General features: G+C 43.1%; 1 protein-coding gene across 1 annotated transcript; it reads right to left on the minus strand.

Annotated features, from left to right (window-relative positions):
• Positions 1–1,096: 1,096 nt before the first annotated feature.
• col26a1 (collagen, type XXVI, alpha 1) lies at positions 1,097–26,352 on the minus strand (the record flags this gene model as incomplete). Its single annotated transcript, XM_083985740.1, has 14 exons — positions 1,097–1,236; positions 2,061–2,145; positions 3,855–3,899; positions 4,073–4,108; positions 4,603–4,665; positions 4,767–4,810; positions 5,311–5,382; positions 9,055–9,183; positions 9,329–9,427; positions 10,678–10,801; positions 10,893–10,954; positions 24,962–25,065; positions 25,923–26,045; positions 26,180–26,352. The coding sequence occupies 14 exons, from the start codon at positions 26,350–26,352 to the stop codon at positions 1,097–1,099; spliced, it is 1,299 nt and encodes a 432-aa protein (XP_083841866.1).
• Positions 26,353–26,870: the final 518 nt, after the last annotated feature.

A 26,870-nucleotide genomic window follows, 5' to 3' on the forward strand; every position in this document is an offset into this window, starting at 1 on the left:
CATGAGGTTGATGTTGGTTGTATAGGATTGATGTCACAAAGACAAGCTACTTCCTGTTCCTGCTGTTTTCAGATGTAATGCTAAGCTAAGCTAACAAGCGCCTTACTGTAGCTTCATTCTCACAGAAATGAGAGTGGTATCAATCTTCCCATTCAACTCTTGACAAGAACGTGAATAAGTGCACAAATGTTGAACAAGTACTTGAACAGGTGACCCATGTAATGGAGAAAACAAAGATTGTACCAGCTGCAGCCAAAGCTTTTGCTCAGAGACTTATTATAGGACAATAATCATATCAGTTTTAAAGCAAATCTCCGAGGCAGTTTATGGTGAAGTCAGTGTAATCTTGTCAGGTTTAGTGCTCTGTCAGGCAGTTGCAGGAAGGTGCACTGGAGCCGAGCAGCCAGGGTTTGTGGTTTCCAGGCCAAAACTCAACTGTTTCAGCATCTCCTTCCTTTTGCTTTCCAGATGGGTGCTCTCCAGATGCGATTCATTTCGTCTAACTTTATTTTAAGCAGATATTCTTGGCAGCTTGTCACGTCTTACCTCAGCTTTAACAAGGCAGAGCACCGCTATAGTGAGACACAGAGAGAGAGAGAGAAACAGAGAGAGGAAGAAATATGTTTGACAGTCTAACACAAGATGAACCTCGAGGTCGTTCCAAGAATGTGTTCGACACTAAATAGTACATTTTGGGTCCAGCTCTCAGGAACTGAGCTTTGCAACATCAGCCAAGGAAACTGATGTGTTTACTAGGCAGTCTTTTATCTGAGGGAAGAAAGACGCCAAAACCCTCATAACACTTTATGAGATTATATTTCATTGTACAACATCATGTAAGTGTTGCTGCTAAGGTTATGTAGGCTAAGAATGTGCAGCAACAGGGTGGAAAAGGCTCAAGCCTTTCATGTGGATGAAATGCTCAACATCTCATGTCTGCAAAGAGCTTCTTCTTCTTCTTTTTACAACAGCACTAATTTGTGTCAAGAAAAGACAAAAAATAAATTCAAAAAATAAAGAAAAAATTATATGAACAAAAAGATGAAAAATACCCATATAACAAATATGACCACAAATACAAGATGAGACTACACACTTAAAGGGGAGCTTGTCTTTGTATCTCCCTCAGCACTGGAGTTTGATGAGGGGTTTGAACAGGCTGAAGACGTTTGGTCTTTATGGCGGAGAAAAAAAGTGGGTCTGAAATACTGCCAAAACCAGATCCTTCAGAGTTGTCTGTGTAAAGACAAAGAACACAGAAAAACAATCAGCATATTGTTTATATACAAAAAAAGTCATTTTTGGGGGAAATATACTAGCTTTTGCTTTATGGCTGCAAATTACAGCCTACGAGAAGATTGACGCCAGGAGGTCGTTAGCATAGCATAAAGACTGCAGAGGGACACTGCTATGTAGCCTGGCTCTGTCCCCATCAAAAGCTCACTGGGCAACCTGTTATTTATTTTCTGTTCCGTACAACAAAATGCAAATCACAGTTTCACTGCAGGCGCACAATGTTTTACATCAGCCAGTGAGTTTGCACAAGATGCACATCACAATATGAGATGGATTACGACGAGTTTGGCACTGCAGAAGGATAAGCCATGGCAGATGGAGACCTTCACCATCACTTTACTGCTAATGGACAGGCTGGCATTTGTAAAAAAAAAAAAAAAAATTAGAAAAGTTGGTGTAGGTTTTATAACTAGGGCCTATCTGCCATTTACTGTTCTCTACATGATTTATTATCTTGGGACTGTGTATTGTGTATAATTAGTCTCACTGCCAGAGGGGGAACCAAAAGTTTCAGGTGTGATTAATTGTTTAAAAATTATTTCAGCACTTTGTTCCAGACTCTGCCCAGAGCCAGGCTATAGCTGCACCCAGTCTTTTTTGCTAAGCTATGATAAGTGGCTGTAAACGAATGACCTTCTCATCCAACTCTCTGCTGCCGGAGAGTGTAGTGGGATATTTCCCAAAAGGTTAGACAATATCTTCAACAATCAATCATCCTTTAGCCTGGAAAACACATTTCCCTCCTGTTTTGTCTTTCTGCTCACCATGAATGCCGATCATGTGCTCCAGGATCAGGACCCTCTCGGCCAGGATCTTCAGAGCCTCTCTGAGCTGCTGCACAGCCTCACCCTGAACACAAAAATACAATGTAACTGAGAATAGCTTTACTGGAAACTCAGCTGGATTGAAATACTGTTTATGTCAGCAACCAGAGCAGGAAAGAAGCAAACAGATGAGGGGCTAAAACAGGCTGACACTAGGCAGAAAGCAAACACAGTGTCATCCATGGACTCCTTAAAGGTGTACAGAAAAGAAAATTGAATTTGAGCCCACTCTGGATCATAAAATTAATGTAATAACTCATCTTTCAGACAATGTAGGCCAAACTTTGTGCAAAATTCTATTTTTGAGTAAATCCGGGATGAAAGTGTGTATTTTTTTTTCGCATTGTATAATGCAGGCGCACTGATTATACGTCAGCCTGTACACGATTCACCAGCCACTGATATTGGATCCGTAATCCGTCATTCAAACGTCTGAGACACGCACACACACACGGAGCTCGGTCTCGCCCCAAGCTTTGAATATCCCGCCCGCTCGATAACAACCAATCAAATTCGTTTTCCTTACTCGGGTAAACTCGTGTTGCAGCTCGTGACAAACAAACAGGACAAACGGCCATTTCTGTAGGCTACACCTTTAAAGCAGAAGTAAGCGATCCGGTCGTTTTGGCTAACTTCTTGTCAGCCGATGGAGTTAGCAGCCCCCGCCCTTGTCAGGCATCAATTGGTCCTCGTGCTACGTCACCACATTCACGCGCATCCCTTGGCTGCACACACAGCCCTTCATGCCGTTCTCTCTCCTCATTGGATAAAGGTTGTAGGATACAAGGAAAGTTTTCTCCTCGGCTTACAGCAGAGCAGAGTGACTGACAGACCCGTGTTTCGGTCCAAACACTCTATGTAAGTGATTGCTGTTGGAAGATATAACTATTTAAAGCAGATATCAGTGGAATGTTTTTGTTAATATAAGTCCTAAATAGTCCTATTTTCCGTCAGCAATCACTTACATGAAGTGTTTCAGCCTAAACACGAGTCTCTCCGTCACTCTGCTCTGCTGTAACCCGAGGAGAAAATTTTCCTTGTGGGATACAAGTGTTATCCAATGAGGAGAGAGAACGGCATGAAGGGCTGTGTGTGCAGCCAAGGGATGCGCGTGAATGTGGTGACGTAGCACGAGGACCAATTGATGCCTGACAAGGGCGGGGGCTGCTAACTCATGGTGCGTTCAAAGAAACTCGTACTTTGTGTTTTTCCTTCCTGTGAAGTCATACCAGTTCGATCTGGTACGAGTTCACGGGTCGGAAGTTACGAGTGGCCGTTATAGGGAACTTTCACAGACAACAGGATGGTAAAAACACGAGCTACGGGTTACCTGGAACGCTACCAAGTCGTAGTTGTGACTTGAAGCTGTAACTTACGGTTTCAAAAGCCTGCCTTGAACGCAGCATTAGCCGAAACGGCCGTGAAGCTGATATCTGCTTTAAGACTTATATTAACACAAATATTCCGCTTACTTCTGCTTTAACAGTGTTAATCTACATCTTCACATTCAGTCCAACCATATTAGATCCCAGTAATGAGTACATAACTGTGTTGGGTTAGGTACATGGTTGTACGCTGGTGAATAGCAAACACATTTCAATAAGATGCTGTTACATCAGTGTAAGATGTAGTTTGTCCAGTATTAAAGTATGAGGACTATTCCAGCAGCTCCTTTACAGTGTAGTCTTGTTCAAATGAGCTCAGGGGGGGGAAACACTGTAACATGTCTGTTACCTCTTTCAAGCCTTCTCCTGGTTCACCTTTTGGCCCTGGTGCTCCCTGTGAAAACAGAGACGAATAATCTTGTCATCTGTACGTGTGTGTGTGTGTGTGTGTGTGTGTGTGTGTGTGTGTGTGTGTGTGTGTGTGTGTGTGTGTGTGTGTGTGTGTGTGTGTGTGTGTGTGTGTGTGTGTGCATTTTATGTACTGTAACACAATAAGGTTATACTCACAGGTAAGCCCTGCTCACCTGTTAGACCAGGAAACCCCTTGTAGAGGAAAAACAGAAAAATAATTTAGGACTCTTGCTCACACACACACACACACACACAAACACACACGCACACACACATACATACACACTCACACACATTTCACCAGCTTGCATTCTTTATCCCCTGTGTTAATCTGCCTCTTCACCAGATCTCCAATCTTAAATCATGCTAGCAGAGGAAGGGGATCAGGTTTAAAGACAGAGGCCCACTAGAGAGCTGACTACAGAGGGGACCCGACATGGCTGCCCTGATTAGTGAGGCCTGGCCTTGGACGAGAGAGAAAGAGGAGGATTAGTCACAGCTTGGAGTCAGTCTTTGAAGAAAAGCCTGTTCACCTTTAATGTGTTTAAGATTGCATGACAGCTAGGGCCATTTACAAAACGTAGAACAAAAAGCATTTGATAGTTCATCAGAATCAAATATGTGCAGCCTGCTGGCTAATCCAATAATGAGGACGTTTTTTTTCTTCTTCTTTAAAGCAGCCTCACCCTTTCCCCTGGATCTCCTCTAGGCCCAGGATCCCCAGGCTTGCCTTGGAGGCCTTCCTTGCCCTTATGTCAGACAAACAGAAGGACACGTATTAATGATGCCAGTCATACAGTACACATTTTTTTTTTATTGAACAGCAATCAGCTCTGTGACAGACACTCACGTCTTGCGCCGGCAGGCCAGGAATCCCCTCAGGTCCTCTCGGTCCTGCAGGGCCTGTAGTGTCATTCACAAAAACATCACACAAGTGTGAGGGAGGAACAGCAAAATGTTTAAATCTGGCTCTGACTATTGCACAATGTCAATTCAATTCAGTCAATTTAACACAATTTAATTCAATTCTGAAATTATACTGTCCTGAGAGAGAGATTTGTCAGGGTTTACAGAATAAACTCTCGATTAACCTTTAATTTGACCAAAATGTCAAAATGTATTAATACAAGATCAAATGTACAACTGATGTTATTGTGTCGTGTTTATATAATCCTCTTGCAAATTCTCCTGTAAATCATCATGACATGTTTTCTATATTCAAATTTTTTTGGGATCTTGACAAGAATTGTAAAGGAAGTTTTGTGTATGTGTGCAGCCCTCGGCTCCAGGGATGGACTTGCAAAAAGAAGGTTGAACACACACACTGGTATGTGTCATGAGCTGAAGACTTGCTGTGTTTTCATCTAACCTGGGAATTGGAATTAAAGTCTTACCTGAGGGGCCAGCGGGACCAGTTGGACCGGGGGGCCCAACGACAGTCTGAGGAGCAGCAAAACCTGTTTCCTCTGGTGGGGAAAAAACAGGAGAAGTTTTAACACAAACAGGTTAACTTGACCCTTTGCACAAAACTTAATCAAAAATTGAATGACTGGTTAGAAGAAAAAAAAGACGTTCTAACCTGACTGAAGGTCACTGACATCTGTGTTACAACAAGTGGTGGATTTACATCTTATCATTTAGATCCTGTAATCTCATAAACTGTTTGCTAACTGTCTGCTCTTTCCCAAAACTATTTCATGACCATGTGCTTTAAATTTCCTTCTGGAGCCAAAGGAATCAAACAGACGTGAAACTGTACTTAAAATCAGACTGATTTCTATCAATGCTTTCATTGATCAACACTGTGCTCAGTTACAGACGTGACTCACAGGCTGCAACTTGTTAAAATTCCCCAAATCTCCATCACTCTTTACAATCTAGCCATCACTGGCATCCTCTCAGTTTGACCCCAAACATTTAACATGAATAGATATCAGTGTTTTGTAGGTTTTCTCAGCCTCTGTTGGTTTTTATTGAACGGTGATGTGATGAAATACAGAGGGGTGGTATCACTGTGGCGTCAAGGACAATGCTGGAACAGGAATACACACAACTTTAAAGAAGGAAAGTAGCAATAAACAGCTTAGAAATACTCAAGTAAAAGTGATACATTCAAAATCGTATTTAAATCGTATTATATATGACATTCAGAAAACCTTTGCTGCTAGCGACGCTGGTGGTTGTTCAGTGAATTGCAGTCAGAGCTCTGTAACCTACGCGCCATAGTTTGACTGAACATGACTGACCGGCACCATGTTGATGGATGAGGTAACTGATGAGTTACACTGTTATTACAGTTTGACTATAAACTACATCTGAAACTATAAACTACATCTGAAACTATAAACTGTATTTGTCCCTGGTGTCATTTGGTGTTTTGATGAAGGTGGTGTGTGGAGCACTGTCCAACATGTTGATCTAAAATCTCCCATTGGTGCTCAATTAGGGTTGGGATCTGGTGACTGTGAAGGCCACATAGCATGTGATCTACATCATTTTCATACTCATCAAACCATTCTCTCATCCTGTTTCTCCACTCATTTTTCAGCCGTTTCCTTTCATTTGTAATCCATCTCTAGGTCTGGCTATGCAAGACTGTCATTCGACCAACGTTACATTATGAGGTGAGATGTTGTGTTGACTCCAGCTTTCCCCTGACGTCAGTCATTCCTGTTTGACCAGACAGATTTCACTAGATAAAACTTTTTTGTGCTCATGTTGAGTTTGTGTTGGAGTCTGTGTTGTGCGGGGAGATTGTCTTTTATTGACATTAGCTGACTCAGTTTCTATGTCGACACTGGCGAGTGCTTCAGACTGTTGACACTGTAGAGAATGGAAAAGAGGTATGGATGGCAATAATGTGTCATCATTAAAGCTGGAGCTGGTAGTGTGGGGCTAATTGTAACTATTGCTGTTTAAGCTAAAAAATATATATATTCATACTTTATTAGATGATTTATATCTTGTATTAATAATCTAAATATCCAAAGCGTCTTGGAACTAAAGCTGCAAGAAATTCTGTGAAAATTTAATATTTTCTTTTAAAATGTAGCAGAGTATAATAATACTCTGCTTAATATGTGTTGAATATTTAAGAAACACAAATATGTGCTGAAGTGTTGACCGGGCTGAGAGACTACAACGTCAGATCTGTGCTGTGCATATTGCAGATCAAACATCTTAAATATGGCTGAATAGATTATCTTGAATAAAGTTTGATTAGTCATCACCACAGCGAGCTACCAAATGCTCAGTGCAAACATTTATTTTCCTATGAAGCGGCAGAGAGAGTTTTCCTGATTAACAGAGAAGTGTGTTCACTCAAGATGTATTTCAGATCCAAATATGAACAGTAATCCACTTCAGCTTGATTCAGCGATAGAGATATACCAACAGACACAAATTCAGAGCAGGATCAAAAAGCAGGCCCCGGCCCCCATGTGCTGAAGATATATTATACATCATGGGTACGTCCATAAAATGTTAATTTGGATCTCTGCAATGCCTTTAAAATTTCTGTTTGCAGTTACCTATACTGCCAACTCACAGAAGAGTTAAGACATCAAGGGTCAGCAGCCAGGTTGCAGAGTTTCACCATCAGCAGGAGGATTAACTCTACTGTGACAGTGATCGACAGGACCAGCTGCTCGATCTAAAAGGGGTCCCATTTAATAGAGCAGTAAATGTTTGGACATGATCTGTCTTCACAGAAAACATGCATGAGGTGGAAGTCGTGTCTTGTTCTCAGCCTGTAGGATATTTTAAAGTATGCTTGTAAGTATAAATTCTGTTTGAAATCGTACCACACTTCCACTTCCTCTCCACTTTACCATATGCTCAGGGTCATTCTTCCCCTGTGTTGAGACAGCGCTGTTACATTATGGCTGCAGTCCACAGAAAAGGTCTAGAAGGAGCACATTTCCCTCTGGAACTAATTTTCTAATGTTACAGTCTCCTCGAGTCTGGCTGCCTCCCCAAGAAACTCCACATGAGTGGCAGACTATCTCCTCCCTCGTTCATAGCCAGCCCAGATTTTGGCTCTGGGCCGCGGCCTGTTCCCCCAAAACGCAGACTGTTGTGCTGACAGCTAACAAATTAGGCCTGATTTACAGCCAGTTGGCCCCCCTCAGCTTACACGGTCCCACAGACCCAAATCTACATAGTTCCAGACCCGCAGACACAGTCCTGGGCTCAGAAAGGCAGACACAGCCAAAAGGCCTAATCGGAGCCAGCAGTCTTTGTGAGGTAATGATTACAGCATGGACTTCTACTGCCTCCCTGTGGTTAAAACAAGGTATTAAATGTGAGCGCAGTCCTTTGTAAATTGGCTTCTGTTTATATTTTCTATTTTTGAAAACATATTTAAATGCTGAAATCCAGAGAGAATGAGAAATGATTTTCATGTTAAAATTAATTCCATGAGTTTTCAGCCCTATGTTTACTGATCTCTGTAGAAAGAGGTGACCTGTATTAAATTGGATAATGTGAATTAAAAATGCTTCAGTACATGTTTCTAATTGATTCGGCTCCCTAGCTAATCTTACTATTTATTCACTGCTATTTTGCTCCATTGACGGTGGTGGTGTTAAATTAGGTTGCAGTAAACAGTGGCTCGGCAGCAGCAAAACACACGGAAACAATTAAACTAAATCTAAGCCAGCTTTTCCTGGGAAAAGAAACAATGTTCTTTCCATTAGGAGCTGAGGTCCATCGCTAAAAGCTGTAGATACTTGTTCTCTTAAACACTCTGTAACAGCTACGCTGCGCTTCGTTCTCTGTGCTTCCACCTGTGCCCTTTTTACACCAGTTTTCACACACAGAAACCAAATTGGCTGCTGTTCATGCTCTGCCTGACAATGTGTTTGGACAGGATGGATATTTGCATGAGATATGTAAGTGTTTGAAGGTGGTGAAACTCATGACTCATTGTGGGATGAACTGTGAAAATGGACCTGTGGTTTAAACCGGTCTAATTAAACAATTCAAAACTGAATGCTTGAATTGTTTTAAGATTGTTTTTGGACCAGAATTCAACCATGTGGGTGAGATTGGTTTCTATTACTCTCTCATTTAAGTTCATCTGGGACAGTTTGGTACGGATTTAAGAGAGCGAAATTGTACTGGAGCAGTCGGCTCACCTTGGTTGTCGACTTGAAAGGCATCACCACGTGCCGGGATCGGAAAGTATCTGGACCCTGGGGGACCTGGGGGACCAGGAGGGCCGGGTAGACCTATTGCTCCGGATAAACCTGTTTCCCCCTTTGAGCCTGCACCAATCAAAACAACAAGATACAATGAATCAATCATGTTTAACACGCACTTGTCAATGAGTCATTTTCTCACGGTAACATGTGTCAGACCAAATCATCTATAAACAAGCAGATGAGACTTCTGGCTCTGCGTATGTTTTACCCGTGGGTCCAGGAGGGCCTAGTGGTCCAGCAGAACCAGGAAGTCCTGGAGATCCAGCAGGCCCGGGAGGCCCTGGAGGCCCTACAGCTCCTGGTACTCCTAAGAGAGAAAGTCAAGGAAGTATGAATTAAATGTAAAGTTCGAGAAATCACTCAGTTTCAAATGACTTAAAGGAGCAATCCACCAGAAAAGTTAATAAACACGCTGAAAAGACACAGTGAAACATACAATGTCATAGGCAGTTGTCTTGACTCTGGGTTAAGACTTGAACATTTTAACAGAAAACCTGGTGTAACAAACTGGAGGTGTGGGATTGAGAAGAAAGGGGCATTCAAGATGGAGAGAGGTTTAATGAAAAATGAAAAAAAAAAAGGATTAGGGTTAAAAATACAGGAGCTTGCAGTTTTGGATGGTCAGAACATCTGTGACTCTGTTGCTTCGATTTACTAATTTGCTAGAATTGCCCTTTAACCTCGTTGATGCATTACAACTTCTCACTAAAATTCACAAAAAACATTTTAAAAAATCCCAATCTATTGAAGTCAAAAACATAATTATCTCACTGTAGCGTGTGTTTACTGGGCAGATGATTGTTTTATTGAATTAATAGCCTTCACAAGTTAAAGCAGAAGTAAGCGATCCGGTCGTTTTGGCTAATGCTGCGTTCCAGGCAGGCTTTTGAAACCGTAAGTTACAGCTTCAAGTCACGATTTACGACTTTGTAGCGTTCCAGGCAACCCACTTTTTTTGTTTTTCCTTCCTGTTGCACCTGTTTTACCTGTGAAAGTCACTATAATGGCCACTCGTGACTTCCGACCCGTGAACTCGTACCAGATCGAACTGGTACGACTTCACAGGTCGGAAAAACACGAGTTACGGGCTGCCTTGAATGCACCATAACCTCTTGTCAGCCGATGGAGTTAGCAGCCCCCGCCCTCGTCATGGATGTATTGGTCCTCGTCCCTACGTCACCACATTCACGCGCATCCCTTGGCTGCACACACAGAGAGGACCGCCCCTTCATGCCGTTCTCTCTCCTCATTGGATAAAGGTTGTAGGATACAAGGAAGTATACAAGAAGTTTTCTCCTCGGCTTACAGCAGAGCAGAGTGACTGACAGACCCGTGTTTCGGACCAAACACTCTATGTAAGTGATTGCTGTCGGAAGATATAACTATTTAAGACTTATATTAACACAAAAATATCGCTTACTTCTGCTTTAATCAAAAATAATCATTTCAGGTCTTTGGCTTGACAGGTTTGAGAGACTCAATCTGAAACAATGCATTGCCCCCCCCCCCCCCCCCACTGCATATTTCAGAAGGTGCCTTTGTCTGAAGTGTCAGCACCTGGCGGCAGGTATGACGGAGGTCCAATGGGAGTGGGCTGAGGTGCGTCCACCTCGTTGTCCGAGCCCCGTGGTAAACTGCTGACGTCCGGCAGTGATGTCCGTCCCTCCTCCAACAGCCTGATCTGGAACAAGAGCAACAGAACAGATGTGTTGAATATGAAGCCGTCGTCAGTGTGTAAATCCTCACGAAGGCTTGAAGTGATTTTCTTTTACCTTTGATTCAATTGTGTTTATTCTGCTGTTCATGTCAGTGAAGCTGGTGCAGTTCATACACTCTGTAAGAAATGAAGACAGACAACAATGTGTTTAATGTCCACACACCACAGCAGGAATACATTATGTTGTTTCTCTTCCAGCTGTCTTTCCCTCTACATCTGTATTTTTGCTTTGCCTTTCTATTGTTGTTATGGTCTACTCTGCTCCGCCTCCCTGCCCTGCTGCTGGCCAGATAGATGGAGAGTCCAGATAAGTAGAGAGAGACCATCAACCAGCAACAGTGGGGAACATAGGACCCTTATTTTGAAAAAAGGTCGGTAACACTTTATTTTAAGGGGTCCTTGTTCCTGTGTATCTACCTAATTAATTACAGTGTAATTACCTATGTAACCGTATGTAATAACATGTATTTACATTGTAAATACATAGTGTATTTTCATGTACTTACAGGTCCTTGTTACACTTGTAATAAGAAATGCTTGTGCAAAGAGAGAGGCCACTTTGGCATTTCTTATTACAAGTGTAACAAGGACCTGTAAGTACACCAAAATACACTATGTATTTACAATGTAAGTGCATGTTATTACATACGGTTACATAGGTAATTACACTGTAATTAATTAGGTAGATACACAGGAACAAGGACCCCTTAAAATAAAGTGTTACCAAAAGGTCCTTTTTCAGAAAAAGGGTCCTACGTTCCCCAGTATGTATTGCGACCGGGGAACATAGGACCCTTTTTGGGAAAACCGGGGAACATAGGACCCGGGGAACATAGGACCTGGGGAACATAGGACCCGGGGAACAGAGGTACGCTCCCGTGAGAAACACCTTCAACCCTGTGAGTGCTGGTCTGACCTCAGCTGCTGACTCTACACATCCCTGTCCGCCCACGACCTTCCGCCTGCCTGCTCCCTTTTGGCCCCACTCAGCTGTCATCAATACCCCACTGGTCCTCAATAAAGCTTTTAAACCACTTCCTGGTTGTTGTCTGCATGTGGGTCCACACTTCTGACTGAATCGTAACATTTAAATTCCTCTTTCCGTTTTCTCTTGGCACCGTCAGTAGGCCTAGCATCTCTCTCTCTGTGTCTCTCACTGAGCTGGTTGAACCAAGACACACTCGTGCAATGCCCATCAAACAGACCCAAGATTTTATTAGGAACTCGTCCTTCAATCATGTCACTGAATAAATATAATTAGACTTCACATTAAATTATTTCTCCCTCTCCCTCCAGCTCTCCTTCTCTCTCTCACACACACACACAGCCAGACGCACACCTGCTTGTCCACTGACTCTGCATGTTTTCTGTCTGTCTGCCCACTCACAGTGATGTCCTGTACGCCCACACTCTCACCCTCCTCTCATAATATACCCAAACCATGCAGCACATGGAAAAACACGCAGACTCAAACACATACACATACACACACACACTGGCCAACTGGGGGCAGTGAAAACAACACATGAACATATTGTCAGCTTAAGTTTATGTGGCGATTTGTTGCCTGCCAAGACATCACCAGATACAAAGTGATATTATCCATCCATAAGGTTGTTGCCAATGGTGAAAGTGAGACCAATATTCACCCTCCTTTTAGCTCAGATTTTGGCTTATTTGAAAAAGACTGATGGAAATGAACCAAAATAATAAAGTTACCATTAAAGAAAAAAGAGCTAAAAGAAGCTTAACACTGTAGACCTGAGAGGAGCTGCAGAGTCTGGCTAATTCTACAACATGATTAAAGCAAAAGTAAGTGGTCCGGTCGTTTTCGCTAATGCTGCGTTCCAGGCAGGCTTTTGAAATCGTAAATTACAGCTTCAAGTCACAACTTATGACTTTGTAGCGTTCCAGGCAACCCACTCGTGTTTTTCCGACCTGTTTTACCGGTGAAAGTCACTATAACGGCCACTCGTAACTTCCGACCCGTGAACTCCTACCAGATTGAACTGGTACCACTTCACGGTCGGAAAAATACGAGTTTCCTTGAACGCACCATAACAGTCCTCGTCCCTACGTCGCCACATTCACGGCGTTCCTTGGCTGCACACACAGCCCTGCATGCCGTTCTCTCTCCTCATTGGATAAAAACTGTAGGATACGATAAATGTTTTCTCTTCGGCTCAGAGCAGAGGGACTGAGAGACCCGTGTTTCAGACCAAACACTCTATGTAAGTGATTGCTGTCGGAAGATATAACTATTTAAGACTTACATTAACACAAATATATCACTTACTTCTGCTTTAAAGCAGCTTAAGTGTTTGTTTTCAGGAGAATGCAACAAGTTTGGGGATGAGTGCCACAGGCAGGGTTGAAACAGGGTTGACACAGTCTGGGTTTTGGTCTTTTTTAAAGGGTATTTACACAAGTGAAATATTGAATGATGTTGAGATGTTTTTGCTTGTTTTTTCAGTTTTCTCTATTCACTTTTGCTTTCAGCACCTGCAACATTTTTCGGTGTCTTAGTGAAATTCTTGTTTGCCAGTCTGTTTTGAACATTTGGTCATCTCTCGCTCAAAAATTGCACGATTCCAGCTACCACGAAACCACAAATACCACGCTGCAGTCTGCAGCATTTTTGGATCCTCAGCATGAACCGTAAGCCAAAATCCAAAACATAGTTTCACAATAAAGAAAACCCTGCATTTGTTCTAAATCTGAGCCTTCCTCTCTGGTCTATGGCTCATATGAAGTGAGGAATGTCAGCTGTCCGTCCCACAGATGGGACCCACCCACATTGTGGTCATAGCGGGGATACCTAGAATAAGGAACAACTGGTGCTCATAAATAACCAACGCACACAACAAAAATGACCCAAACAGCTCGGGTCTGCTTAAATCGTCGTCTCTGACCGCAACGCAGAGGGTACTAACGGGAGCCGCTGAGGTTTCCGTCTGACTGAAATAGGGCAGGGTGTATCTGTAATCACCTCCATCCAGTCCAGTGGTGTATCAGACTGTGTGGGTGTGGTCTCTGACTGGCTTGTTTTAACATCTTGAATCTCGTCTTGGAGCGCAGCCTCGAACGGAAACAACAATCAACAGCTCAACCCAAAGCACATTCCTCCAGATTCAATCAAGCCAAAATACTGAGACCACAATGACCCCACGTGAGCTGCTTGTTGTGACTGACTGCACCGAGGACATCAAAACTGTACACAATCATGGGCTCGGCATTGTGAGAGGGCTGATGAGTTGATATGCTTTTTTATCTAGTCTGCAATTACTCATCATCATCATCATCATCATCATCATCCCAGAGGAAGTCTCCACCCTCTGACACTCGGTCTCTGTTATATACATCAATCTGCGATGTCTTCCAAGAGTTATCTTGTGATTATGTGTTTAGTGTTAGTTTATTTTTGCAGCCATGTTAGTGGTGTGACTCAGTCGACAGCAATGTCAGTTTGTCTGTCGCTCTGTGCAGCACTTTGACACAGATGGAACGATCTCAACAACAACTACTGGATGGATTAAAGTGATTCCTTTTGGTGCTTCTTGAACGTTTTGAGTGACAAGTCTTAACAACTGAATGGATTATCTTGAAATTTGCTATGGACATTCACATTCCCATCAGGAAGAACTGTTAGTATCCTAACTTTGTAGATCCCTTGACACCAGTCATCACGCCAGAAGTTCACTTTGTCCAAAAGCCAGAAAAATGAACATAAATCCCATCGGCTTCAGTTGAACCCAAGTGTTTAGTACCAATCAGACAATGCTGCCATGCTACCAGACTAAATTGAGATGTTAGCATGATAAACATTAAACTTTCTAAACTTCAGTATGTTAGCTCAGTCATTTTGACAACGTAAATACTAACGTTAGCATTAGCTCAAAGCATCTAGTCTAGCTGTAGACTTATACGTGTCTGAAGTCAGTCCCTGTTTACTATATAGTCTCCACTGTCCACCATGCCCCCCCCCCCCCAAAAAAAGGTGCAATGGAACGAAACACAACTTTATCACGATGCAAAGCTCTCCTACATTTGACAGGTGCAAAAATGACCATTGTTCAAATCTACAGCTGTGTGTGATGAACCAAAGTAATGATTATTAGTAAGTGTCTGAAATCACAACTTACTGCTTCCCATTTCCCATTGAACATCAATTGCACACAAGAAGTAGCCTAATGAATGAATGAAAAAGAGACTATTTTGGGCAGCAGTCTTACTTGGTTTATAGCCTACCCTCTCTCCATCAACATTTCAGCCAGCTTCAGGGAACTGATTATGTGGTGCGTTTACTCAAGATGCCTCTTGGCTCTTTTACTGTGAGGCCAGATGAAAGAGATATAAGCCTCCTTGCCTGATGATGGATTTCTGTTTCTCAGGCCTGAGAGGGGATTTGTTTAGCTCCATCCTTCACTGCTAATGAGCTAACTTGTCCAGCCTTTATCTCTTGTACAAAGGAAGCCAGAAATAAGCGGCCGTATCTTATTATGTCATAAACACACACACCACAGGACGACACTAGAGTTAGGCCGCTCCACCATGAATGTAAAGCAGAGCAAAACAACTTGGGGTTTTTTTTTTTTCTGTAGGTGGTGGGAGGGATTTCCGTGTCTGCAGTTGGAATTTAATTATGTTGGGTTAGAAAACCAAACTTCCGCCTCGCTCGGGATGATGTTTAGAGCGGGACCGCAGTCATAGAATCTGTTTGGATCCATAATTACACCATGGCAACACGAGACGGGGTTATTTTTCTTGGATTGTTCTCAGCTCATGGGAAAGAGTCAGAATCATGTTGTCTTTAGGGGGAAGCCAAATAAACAGAAAGAATAGCAAACTTGTTCTGCTCCGAAGAGAATGATTTATATGTTTGAGAAGACAGTTCAAATATTCAGATATTAAAACTTCCCGATCTTTGTGAGAGGTTGCAAAAAATTATGCCAAGATACATATTTCATCTGTTACAGTGATTGTTTTTTTTCACTTGCAGAAGAGACAAGACAAGTGAAAGAAACTGTAGATGATTCAAAACTATCACAGACACAGAATAATTCAATACAAAATGCAATTAATGAAAATGTCAGATTGCTGCATAATGCACCACATAAATAAATGTCATGTCTATAAATAAAATGTTACAGAAGCAAGGCACACTTCACTTCAGTGTTATGTGATAAGCTTAAAGCAGAAGTGAGTGATATATTTGTGTTAATATAAGTCTTAAATAGTTATATCTTCCGACAGCAATCACTTACATAGAGTGTTTGGACTGAAACACGGGTCTCTCAGTCACTCTGCTCTGCTCTGAGCCGAAGAGAAAACATTTATCGTATCCTACAGTTTTTATCCAATGAGGAGAGAGAACGGCATGCAGGGCTGTGTGTGCAGCCAAGGAACGCCGTGAATGTGGTGACGTAGCGACGAGGACTATTATGGTGCGTTCAAGGAAACTCGTATTTTTCCGACCGTGAAGTGGTACCAGTTCGATCTGGTACGAGTTCACCGGTCGGAAGTTACGAGTGGCCGTTATAGTGACTTTCACCGGTAAAACAGGTCGGAAAAACACGAGTGGGTTGCCTGGAACGCTACAAAGTCGTAAGTTGTGACTTGAAGCTGTAATTTACGATTTCAAAAGCCTGCCTGGAACGCAGCATTAGCGAAAACGACCGGATCACTCACTTCTGCTTTAAGCTGCTCAGTCTGACAATGGAAAGTGAGAGATGAGCAGACTTGGATTGGCTCAGATCAAACTCCCCCCAGGCAAAGGACAGAGTGTAAATACGATTAGAAACTCTTGGATGATAAATCTTCATTAAAACATCGGGAGTCAAACAAATGAGCATACTTCGTCTCAGCAAACTAAGCAGCGAACTAATGAGTCATCGCTGCCATCACCGTGTGATCCACTGTACTGTACAAGACAGCACAGGATACTTTGGCAAGAGTTTAAGTTTCAGTCTGCGGGCATCGTCTGTTGAGACAGCTACATTTCCTACATCAGACCTGGACATAGATCAAAGACTTCACTTACTTTCTTTCAGTTTTGCACGTGCACGCATGCACACACACACACATACACACATACATACACACACAGACAACCTCAACCGCAAAACAAACCATGACGCACACAGCTGGGGACAGTAATTTTCACTGCCACTAAATACTTGCTCTGTCTGTATAATGTGTGAGGAGGACGGAGGAAGGATGATGTATTGAAACATCTTCTTGGACATTCTCAAGAGTCACTGTCACATGTCCAAGACACACAGACAAATGTGTGCCTGCAGTCTCTCCTTCTGTGAATGTGTGTGTGTGTGTGTGTGTGTGTGTGTGTGTATGTGTGTGTGCAGACCACAGACAGGCCTTTAAGAGCTGGCTGCATCCCAGGAGCCTGTTGTGTGTCGGCCCCAGCCAGCAAGTGGTCAGCTATGGCTGCTGGCACGAAGAACAGCTGGCACAGAACACACACACACACACACACACACACACACACACACACACACACACACACACACACACACACACACACACACACACACACACACACACACACACACACACACACACACACACACACACACACACACACACACACACACACACACACACTGTCACAAGCTCTCTCACTCTCTAAATCACACACCCACTTCGACAGCGGTGGCTGGTGGAGGACGGTGTGTGTGTGTAGTGGCAGTCCACAGTGGGACCATTTAGCATTTCTCCCCGTGATGCCAGCTGATAGATCACACACACCACTCCTATAAATCTAAACGCTGCACAAGCAACACAAATACTTGTAAATCAATACAATTTGCCATTACATTTTTACACATGATGCCATTATTTCATGCAAAATTAGATTTGATCAACGACTCAGTAATGGATTTCAAAACCACAACGAGGCACAGCTATTAATCTGACAGTCCTGCTCACAAAACACTGCTACTCATCAGGCGTAGTTGTGAAACAATGACAGACCGAATCTCTTCCAATCTGAGAAGACACATAATTTCTCCGTCATTCCCTCATTCCAGCAGAATGCATCCACTCGTGTCATCGGGCTGCAAGGCCAAGACAACACACTACTGCTCTGGTGCTGCAATGTTAGCAACGCATCAGTCACAGTGAGAGATGGATGGGCCCGCTGGCGCACAGACATACAGTCATCGTCATGCTATGAGATGATGTGTGTGAATCTGGTGCGGAGAGACGATTCGCGCTGTGATCGGCTGAAACAAGGGCGACATTTTTGAGGTTTACATGGTTTCACAGTGGTGGCTGATGAAATGGGAGAGAATGACAAGGGTGGAGACGGCGAGGGAGGAAAAAAAGAATATCCCCGCTGACAAGTCATATCAGAAATACAGTCTTGTAATGATAAGATGAGAGGAAATGAACTTCCAGAAAACTAGAGGTCTCATGCTCACTCGTTTTTTCAAAGGTGGGATTGTGTCTAAAAGATTTACTTTCCTATGATGTTTGACGCAAGTTGGCGTGTACATGTTTGGTTTTAGGGCTTCAGGGACAGTGATGCTGTTCTGCTTGTTGTCGGTTGCTAGACAAAGGGAGAGAAAACCTCTGACAACTGTTGGATGGATTGTTGTGAAATATGGTACAAATATTCATGTCCCCCAGAGGATGAATCCATAATGAGTTTTTATCTGGCACCTCCAGGAGTTAGTGATTTTTTTTTTGGGGGGGGGGGGGGGTTTGGAGTGAAATGGCTCAATTACCATTGGATGGATTTCTATGAAACTTGATACAGCCTGTACGCTTCTTCAGCAGTGCTTGTCCTTGGGTTGGGTATAGCCTTGAAAACCTTCTTCTTCCCACGCAACTTTCCGGTGTTGGATTAGCCGGGGCTTTGTCTGACCGGTCCTGTAGGTTATTGAAACTGACAACCTTCGCGCCGTTGATTGTCCAGTTGCGCAGGGGAGGGAGCCAGGGTTTGAGCCTCTCTCTCTAGCTCCCGTTACTACAACTATACTTGAGAGTCATGAGAGTGACTGAGTCCAACGCTGACTGTCATTTATGTGCTACTATACCTACAAGTTTGATCAATGTCACTGCTCCTCCCTCACTCTTTGGCAGCTGGATTTTGAGTCGTCAAGTGTGTTTGGGAACAACTATTTCTGATTCCTAATGTGGTCAGACGACACTAGTTCGAGGTTTGAACACGGCCTGACCCCAGCTCTTGTTATGCGTTTGGCTCTGACAACCCAGCACCAGCGCAAAGCCACAACTACAGAGAATCATTTGTTTCTAACAAAAACAACCACAGAACAACTTCATAAGTATGGAAACATCTGGATCTCCGTGACCTCTGGAACTTTTCTAGGAACCTTTTTAGGAACTTAACCTGCTTAACTCTGCATACAATAAATAGATGTGTGTAGTCGCTGAGGGACAAATAGAGGGATGTCACTGAGAAGCAATGATAAGGTGGTGAAAGAAATGAAAAACCACAGAGGGAGCAGGAACAGAGCATCATCCATCAGGCCGACCAGACTATGACCAGGAACAGCTGAGGTATCCCACGGCTCCCAGCAGGTCAGAGGTGAATGTCTGACCTATATTTGAGCACAATCAGGGATATAACAGAGACATCAGTCATATCCTCATGTCGCCCAAAGGTTTTGGTCTCGAGAAGCACATATGGGATATGTTCTGTTTTATCACTTCACTCCAAGGAGAGGAGAGCAGGAGATCTAAAGGACATAGGAAGTAAGATTAGTAGAAAGCGATGAGGAATATAGAAGATAAAGAGGCTAGAAAAAGCCAGGGCAAAAGAGCTAAGGCCACCATGGGGGATGAGAGCAGATGCTAAGATGGAAAAACTGAGGAATTTAAAGGTATTTCTGAATGATAAAGCTGGCGTTGAAGATAATCCCTCCAACAATGAAGTCTGAGTACACTTCCCTCACTCCCATCTCATCCAGCTGCTGAGGGGAAACAGTGAGCGGCCTCATAGCTGGAGCATTAACAAATTAACACATCTGACACCCAAAGCTTTCAGCCACCTCTTCACTCCTTTAATGAAATTCATCGTTACCTCCACCCCAAAAAAACACCATGTGCTGGCACACGCAGCACGAAACTTTGTTAAGCTTCTTTTTCTGTGCTCTTGCGTGACTTTAATGTTACTGCTGCCATCAGGGGAGGTCTTGGCACTAATTCTTTTAAGATTACACTCCCCCTCCCCATGCTTAGATACTACCCATAATGCCTGCTGTTGATGTGATCATGTGTGCAGATAGGTGCTGGGGTGCTGCTGTGTCGGAGTGGGGAGCAGAAGGGGGGCGGGGGGCCGACAGCGGGGGAAATTACGAACACATTTCTCCCAAATGTGTTCCATGCCGTCATGTGTTAGCACAACTCTGCTGAAAGCAAAATGTAAATGTTGAGATGCACTGTACTACACCGCCAGCACAAACCAGACCTGTCAAAAGTATTGACTGCTCAGGGTGTCAACAACACGTATTCAAGAAAACACCCATTTTCCTTTCACAAACACAGGAACATTGAGGCTGTGACCTGCTCGGCCTTGCAGCTTGGCTACAAGCTGCAGGGTTTTTCAGTGTTATCAGGTTATAGAGGACAAAATAAAATAAAAAGGGAGTTGCACACAAACACAAGGAACACACTATGAGATGTAGAAGCCAAAACTAGCTGAGAAATCACTTGCTGGCTGGATTTCTGCACTTTGTCAAACACCTTAAAATCTGCAACTGATGATTGCTGCAACATCCATCCATCCATAAATCAGCTATAGTACCACGTGTACCACATATAGATTCCAGCTGACATTAGACATGGGTGGAGTAGCTACACCGTCTGTGTATCACACGGCAGAAAAACAACGAATCCTCACAGTTCAGAGGCTGGAGGAAAACATTTCACTTATATTTTTCTCTCAGTTAGCTGATAAGTGATTGACTAAATGTTTCTGCTGAAAACATATAGCACTGAAGCATTGAAGCATCGGTTTGGTTGCATTTTCAGCATGGAAGAAACTTGAATCCTAAACACTAACTACAGACAACATGATAATGAATGCAGTGTGCAGATTTGGCCTCTGTGTATTGTGTATTCGCCTTGACGGCTGATGCCAGAACACTATTTATACCACAGAGAAACAAAAGAGTGTTTTTTTATGCTCCAAGTCACCTTCATAAATGGCTTTTTGATGTATTTCTATGAGAGGAAACAATGGTAACATAAGAATAAGACATTAGTGTCAGGCAGAAAATGATTCAGAGTTTAGAAGATGAAAGCGACAAGAACATGAGCAGAGGTGGGAGGAACTCCTCAGCTTACACGGACCCAACTCGGCTCTCTTCGTGTGCCCTAGCCTCTACATCTCTGAGGGCCTCAGGGGCCTCTGAAGTGGAGCCAGAGCCCCGTCAAAACTAAAACCAGAGGTGATGTCATCTTCATTGGTTAAGGCTGTCCTCGCTCGTTCTGATAAAACAGCTGGCTCGGAGCCCCGCTGCAGCAGATCTCTGCTACACAGAGCTGCATGTACGCCGTTGGCCGGTGGACAGAGTTCTGTGTCTGACCCAAATTATCCACACTTAAAGGGAAAAAATACTTATATGCTATCTTGCCGGGGGTTAGATTAGAAGATTGATGCCGTTCTCACGTCTCTGTGTTGTGCCAAATATAAAGCATGGAGTCAAGTGGTAGTTAGCTTAGCATAAAGGCTTAAAAACAGGGGGAAACAGCTAGCCTCGACCCACAAAAAACATCAGCGCTGAAACCCATCTGAAAACTGGTGAACCCCACAGCAGTGACTTCTGAGGTTTCTATGCTAAGCTAAGCTAACCAACCGCTGGCTATAATTTCATATAGAAACAGAAAGGAGAGTGGTACTGAAATCTCACAACATATCAAATTAGTCCATTAATGATGATATATGTTAGTGCTATAGTAAATCTTATACTCAATGATCCTTAATATATCCCTTTCCTACAGTACTCATAAGATTTGCAGAGGTTCATAAAAGTGATGCATGAATTGTTTTCACAACCTTCACCCCCAGAGACAAAAGAAAGTTAAAATCAAACAGAAACATATGTGCAAGTGACATGTCACAAAAAAAACAGACAGGCAATAAAGGTATTTAAAGCACTTTGGACAAAGGTTTCCTCAAATAAAAAGTTTAAAGTTCTCTTGTGAAGATCAACCATAGGCTATTTCCAATATATTACTGATATATTGTAGACTACATGCTGTATCTGACTGATGGAGGTTAATTGATGGAGGAGAAACAGTGTTTCAGAGCTGTGGTCTGAAGTCTAGCATGGTCACGTATGTTTCAAGGACCTGGTGGAGGAGTGTCATGCTCATTAATTTCAGTGGGGCCACTTTCCCACAGAACCGGCTCTCTGCTCCGCTGCTGTCTGGGCAGCTTGTAGCAGCTGGAGTCCTGTGGGACAGAAACACTCCTCATTACGCTTCGCTTTCCTCCTCTCGTCTCTTTTCCTCTTAAATATTGCTCCACAGCTGCCTCCGCCTCGCCAGTTCTAACACCTTATTGTTTTATGTGCGCTATTCCTAACTTTCTCCCATCAGTGTCCTCTCTCTTTCTGTAGCTCCGACACGCTGACCCCTGCCAGCTCTGTGAAGCCGACTGTCTCCGACATCGGCCTCTGTCTTTCAGGTCTCCGAACCTCTGTCTCTCCATATGGAGGTGATTTCCCTCCCCTGCTCTATAGCCATTATAAAGTGCAAATACATTTCAGCAAAAGTTAAATAAACAGCCAGATTACTTCTTCACACTCCTGCAACCACTTTGGTCTCAAGTGAACCATAATCTCGGGCTTTACAGACTCAGAGGATATAGCTATGTGTTAATCTTTGTGAGGAATAATATCCACCACCAGGCAATAATGGTTTCCAAAAGCTTTGTAATAATGTCTGTGTTTATTCCGTTAATGTTAATGTTCGCTTTCTGAGCTTGTGGTAAACCTTGCCCATCCAAGTGCAACAATGAATAATTTTGCAAAATGGAACAAGGTGTGGTAATTATTACCAATAGGCAAAGTCTGCTCATTGAGGTAACTGTTAATCTTGGACAAATGCAGACAGACCGTGCCAGCATTTTTCATGACATACCAACTGCTGTATTACTCAAACCTACAAAAGAGTTGGTGGGTGGACTAAATAATTTTAATAGAAAACTGAAAATGTGTTTACTGTGGTTACCGTGCATATTAAATTACTGTATGTCACCCAGTGCAGCCTCAATATCCATTTTACAGGCATCCATGATATTTGAATTACAACATGTGAAAATGTTTATCAGTGCAGACGTAACCTATAGCCTACCCCTTTGGGGATTAATAAGATAATTCTTATTCTCAGATATATATATTATATATATATATATTTTTGCAAAATTATTGAAATACCACATTTACAAAAGTATTCAAACCCTTTAGTGGAACACCTTTTCAGATTTGTAACTCTTAAACTCTGTCAGGTTGAATGTTGTGGACTGTTCTGGTCTGGACCACCACACTGAGGTCTCTTCACAGATGCACAGTTGGGTTCAAGGCCAGGCACCGGCCAGGGCATCCATACACATGTTTCTAACCCACTCCTGTATTACTGTATCTTGGCTATAGCATCACAATCCTGTTTGAAGGTGAACCTTCAGGCCCCTCTGAGGTCCTTGGTGCTCCATGCCAGATTTTCATTCAGGATATCACTGTACTTTTCTCCATTTAGCTTTCTCTAGACCTTGACGGCTTCCCGTAGTACAGTATGATGCAGCCATGCTACAACCGGGGGGGTGCCCACTGTGCTGTTGGGAACCGTCACTGGAGCAGAAATGTTTTTGCAGCCTTCCCCAGATCTGTGTCTCGGCACAGTCCTGCCTCTGCTCCCTGCAGGTTGTTCCTTCCTCCTCATGACTTGGTTTAAGCACTGACATGCTTAGTCAAAATGTGAGACCTCTTATGAACAGAAGTGTAGGCTACTTCTGCACATCATGTCCAATCAGCTGAATTGATCACAGGTGGTCTCCAATCAAGATGTAGAAACATCTCAGAGATGATCAAGAGAAATAGGAGACACCTGGGCTAAAGTTCAGGCGTCATAGCAACGGGTCTCAATATTTATATAAAATGTTTTCCTGAATTTGCAAAAACATTGTATTTTCTTGTGTTACTTTGTCATTATGAAGTGCTGCGAACTGATGAAGAAGACAATAAAAAAGGGAAATGCTTTTAAATTATTTTAAAATAAGGCTGTAACAGCAAAATGTGGAAAACAACACGATGGTTTGGTCTCTCAATAGTTTCTGTAAGCTCTGTGTATAAACAGCTGAGCTGAGGCAGTCCTGCATTAGACCTCCATCCACACTCCAACTCCGTGGCTTCATGTTGACTGTGGTGGCTCACCCCTGGCTGAAAATGTTGGCCTTTTCTTGGCTCAGAGTCTGCGGTCTGCGGTGTCCAGGAGCAGCGCTGCCCACCGCCGAAACCCAGACTACCTCCCACTTTACAACCACTCTGCTGGACCGTCCTCACAGATTTTTTTCATTCATTCTCTTGACCGTCATGGTCATGATGATATTTGGGGAGACAGGCAATACCGCCTGTGTGCTGTCTGCAATAAAAGAGTAATTGATGTGTGTGCATGTACCCATACACATTTACAGAGAGTGAGATTGTGATTTTATTCCTCCTCTTTCCAGCCGCAGAAACAACTTCATGCATGCAGCTGTAAAAGAAAAAGGTACAAAACCACAGAGGATCCCTTTCAATCGTTGCTTTACTGCAGTGCATGTGCCCAAACGTAATCCAAAACAGGCTTTCAGTCTTAATTCAAAACAACTTCACAATCATATCCACTGCTGCACAGTAGCACCATTAGCGAGCTACCCGACTACACACCACCAAACATAAAAAAAAGGCCCTGATGTGGGTAAAGCTGCCTGGTTCTACTAAAAAGACACAGATGGGTCCAGGCAAAACACATGGCCTTTATTTCAGTCCTTGAGAGTATTAGCTTCACAGACCACACGCTCTGCAGCTCCTCTTGTCCAACGTTTGAGAAAATTACATCATGTGAGTGAAGGGGAAAAAAAAGAAGGACTAAACTCACCTTCACGACACTCTTCTCCCACAAACCCTGGGCAACATCTCCACTCCAGTGCTGTGACCTGTTTGTAGGAAACCCTGAAGGACGGCCTGATGAGGGTCCTGTAGCTGTAAAACAACACATAGTAGGTGACTAAGGACATACACTTACATGCAGAAACACATGTGAATAGATACATATTCAAGCTTTATTCTTATTCTAATGCAATTTCTGACTTTGTTTGAGCGGTTGAGTTGGGGCAGGACGTTATAGGGGAGAGAAGAGCAACAAAGGTTTCTCAGGTCACTTAAAGGACGGATTCAGTCCTTTTCTATTTCAGAAAGAAGCTTTTAAAAGAAGCCATTTGTGAGTTTTCTTTGCTGCTGAATGTGGTTTCTTGCCATAAGTGGTGGAAATTGTCCCTTGACTGAAGTTTCAGCCATTGATGTATTTATAATACAAGAGGTTATAATATGTCCTCAGCCTTTTCAGGGCAGATTGAAGGCAGATTGAAGGCGTTTTCATCAAAACTTACTTCAGGAGAAACTAATTTCAGTGGAAAAAACAACATGATGGTGGAGATAGGGCTCTTTGATGCAAAAGTTTGATACTGAACTCAACATTTTTCAGATGGCTAAGTAAAAAGCTGTTGATGGTAACATTGGTGTATGTTGCAAAACTAAGAAATTTTGCTTTTAAGTTAAAGTTGATCGTGTTGATAAGGTGTATTTTACTCAAATTGAAAAACATTGAATAAAACTATGAGGAAAAAAAGTTTAATAAACTTTATGACTATTTTTCCTCACCACTGATCATTCATTTTCACATAGGGAAATTGTATAAACGAAAGAGATCGCCAAAGTCCCCAAAGTCATAAAATGTGCCCTTGCCACCATGAAGGAAGCTGCAGCAAAACAGGACAATCCTCACAAACAATAAAGGATGGAGATGATGGGAGCCGCAGTGAGGGCTACAGGTACAATACCTGATGATTTTGGAGCAAGGTCCGGGCCACCGGCAGCCCTGAAACACTCTCTGCACCGTGGTCTCTGTCCCATTGTGCACTTGACAGGACACTGTTTTGGATACAGTGTACTGACACCAGTTCCTATACAACACACATGAAAAAAAGACATGGTGTTAAAAACCACAGATATAAACATGAATGAGACAATTCAGTTCTCAGCCAAAGTTGTAGCTGTATATCTGTAGTCAACAGGAGCCTTGTCCAGTTGTACTCACCTGAGCTGGGTGCGGGACCCGGTACCAGGTGGTCCGGTGCTGCCGCTCTGTTCCGACTTGATGCGCTGCCGCTGCACAGCGATGCCTGGAAAGTGGTAAACAAACCCAGTTCCCACCGAAGGACAGACTAAAGTGATCCACATGCACAGCGCGTAGAGGAACGATAAAGCCATCGTCTCCTTTTGGTTTATCCCTGACAGAGACATCTGCAAATAGCGAGGTGCTTTCAAGTAAATCCCGAAGTTACAAATTCTTCTTTGACAGATCGACAGTGTCTACAATGAAAAGCTTGAAGCAAGTCTAAGCAAACCCCAGTGTAAGCGTAAAAGAGTTGGTCATTCCATCCTCCTGACGAGAAGCGGTAGACTGGCCCTCTCAAGAGCTCAGGATGAATGACACACAACCTCTTCCTATAGAATAATGTCGGTTTCTGACGTTTGACATCGTGTCGAGGACCGAGGAGTCAAATATCCAGTGTGCGTAAAAGGCGCGCTGAGTGTGAGGGCTGGAGACTGCAGTGCGTAAAAGCGCATCTGGTCCGGGTAAAACCAACAGCTTCACTCTGCATGGAGCTAATGTGAACGAGATGTTCACTGGTGAATTCACAGTTACTGGGCTCTAATGGTCTTACGTAATCTCTGTTACCCCCATTGCATCACCTGACTATACCCCATAACGACTTTTTTAAGTA

This window comes from Trachurus trachurus (assembly GCF_905171665.1).
Source record: "Trachurus trachurus genome assembly, chromosome: 13".
NCBI classification, from domain to species: domain Eukaryota; kingdom Metazoa; phylum Chordata; class Actinopteri; order Carangiformes; family Carangidae; genus Trachurus; species Trachurus trachurus.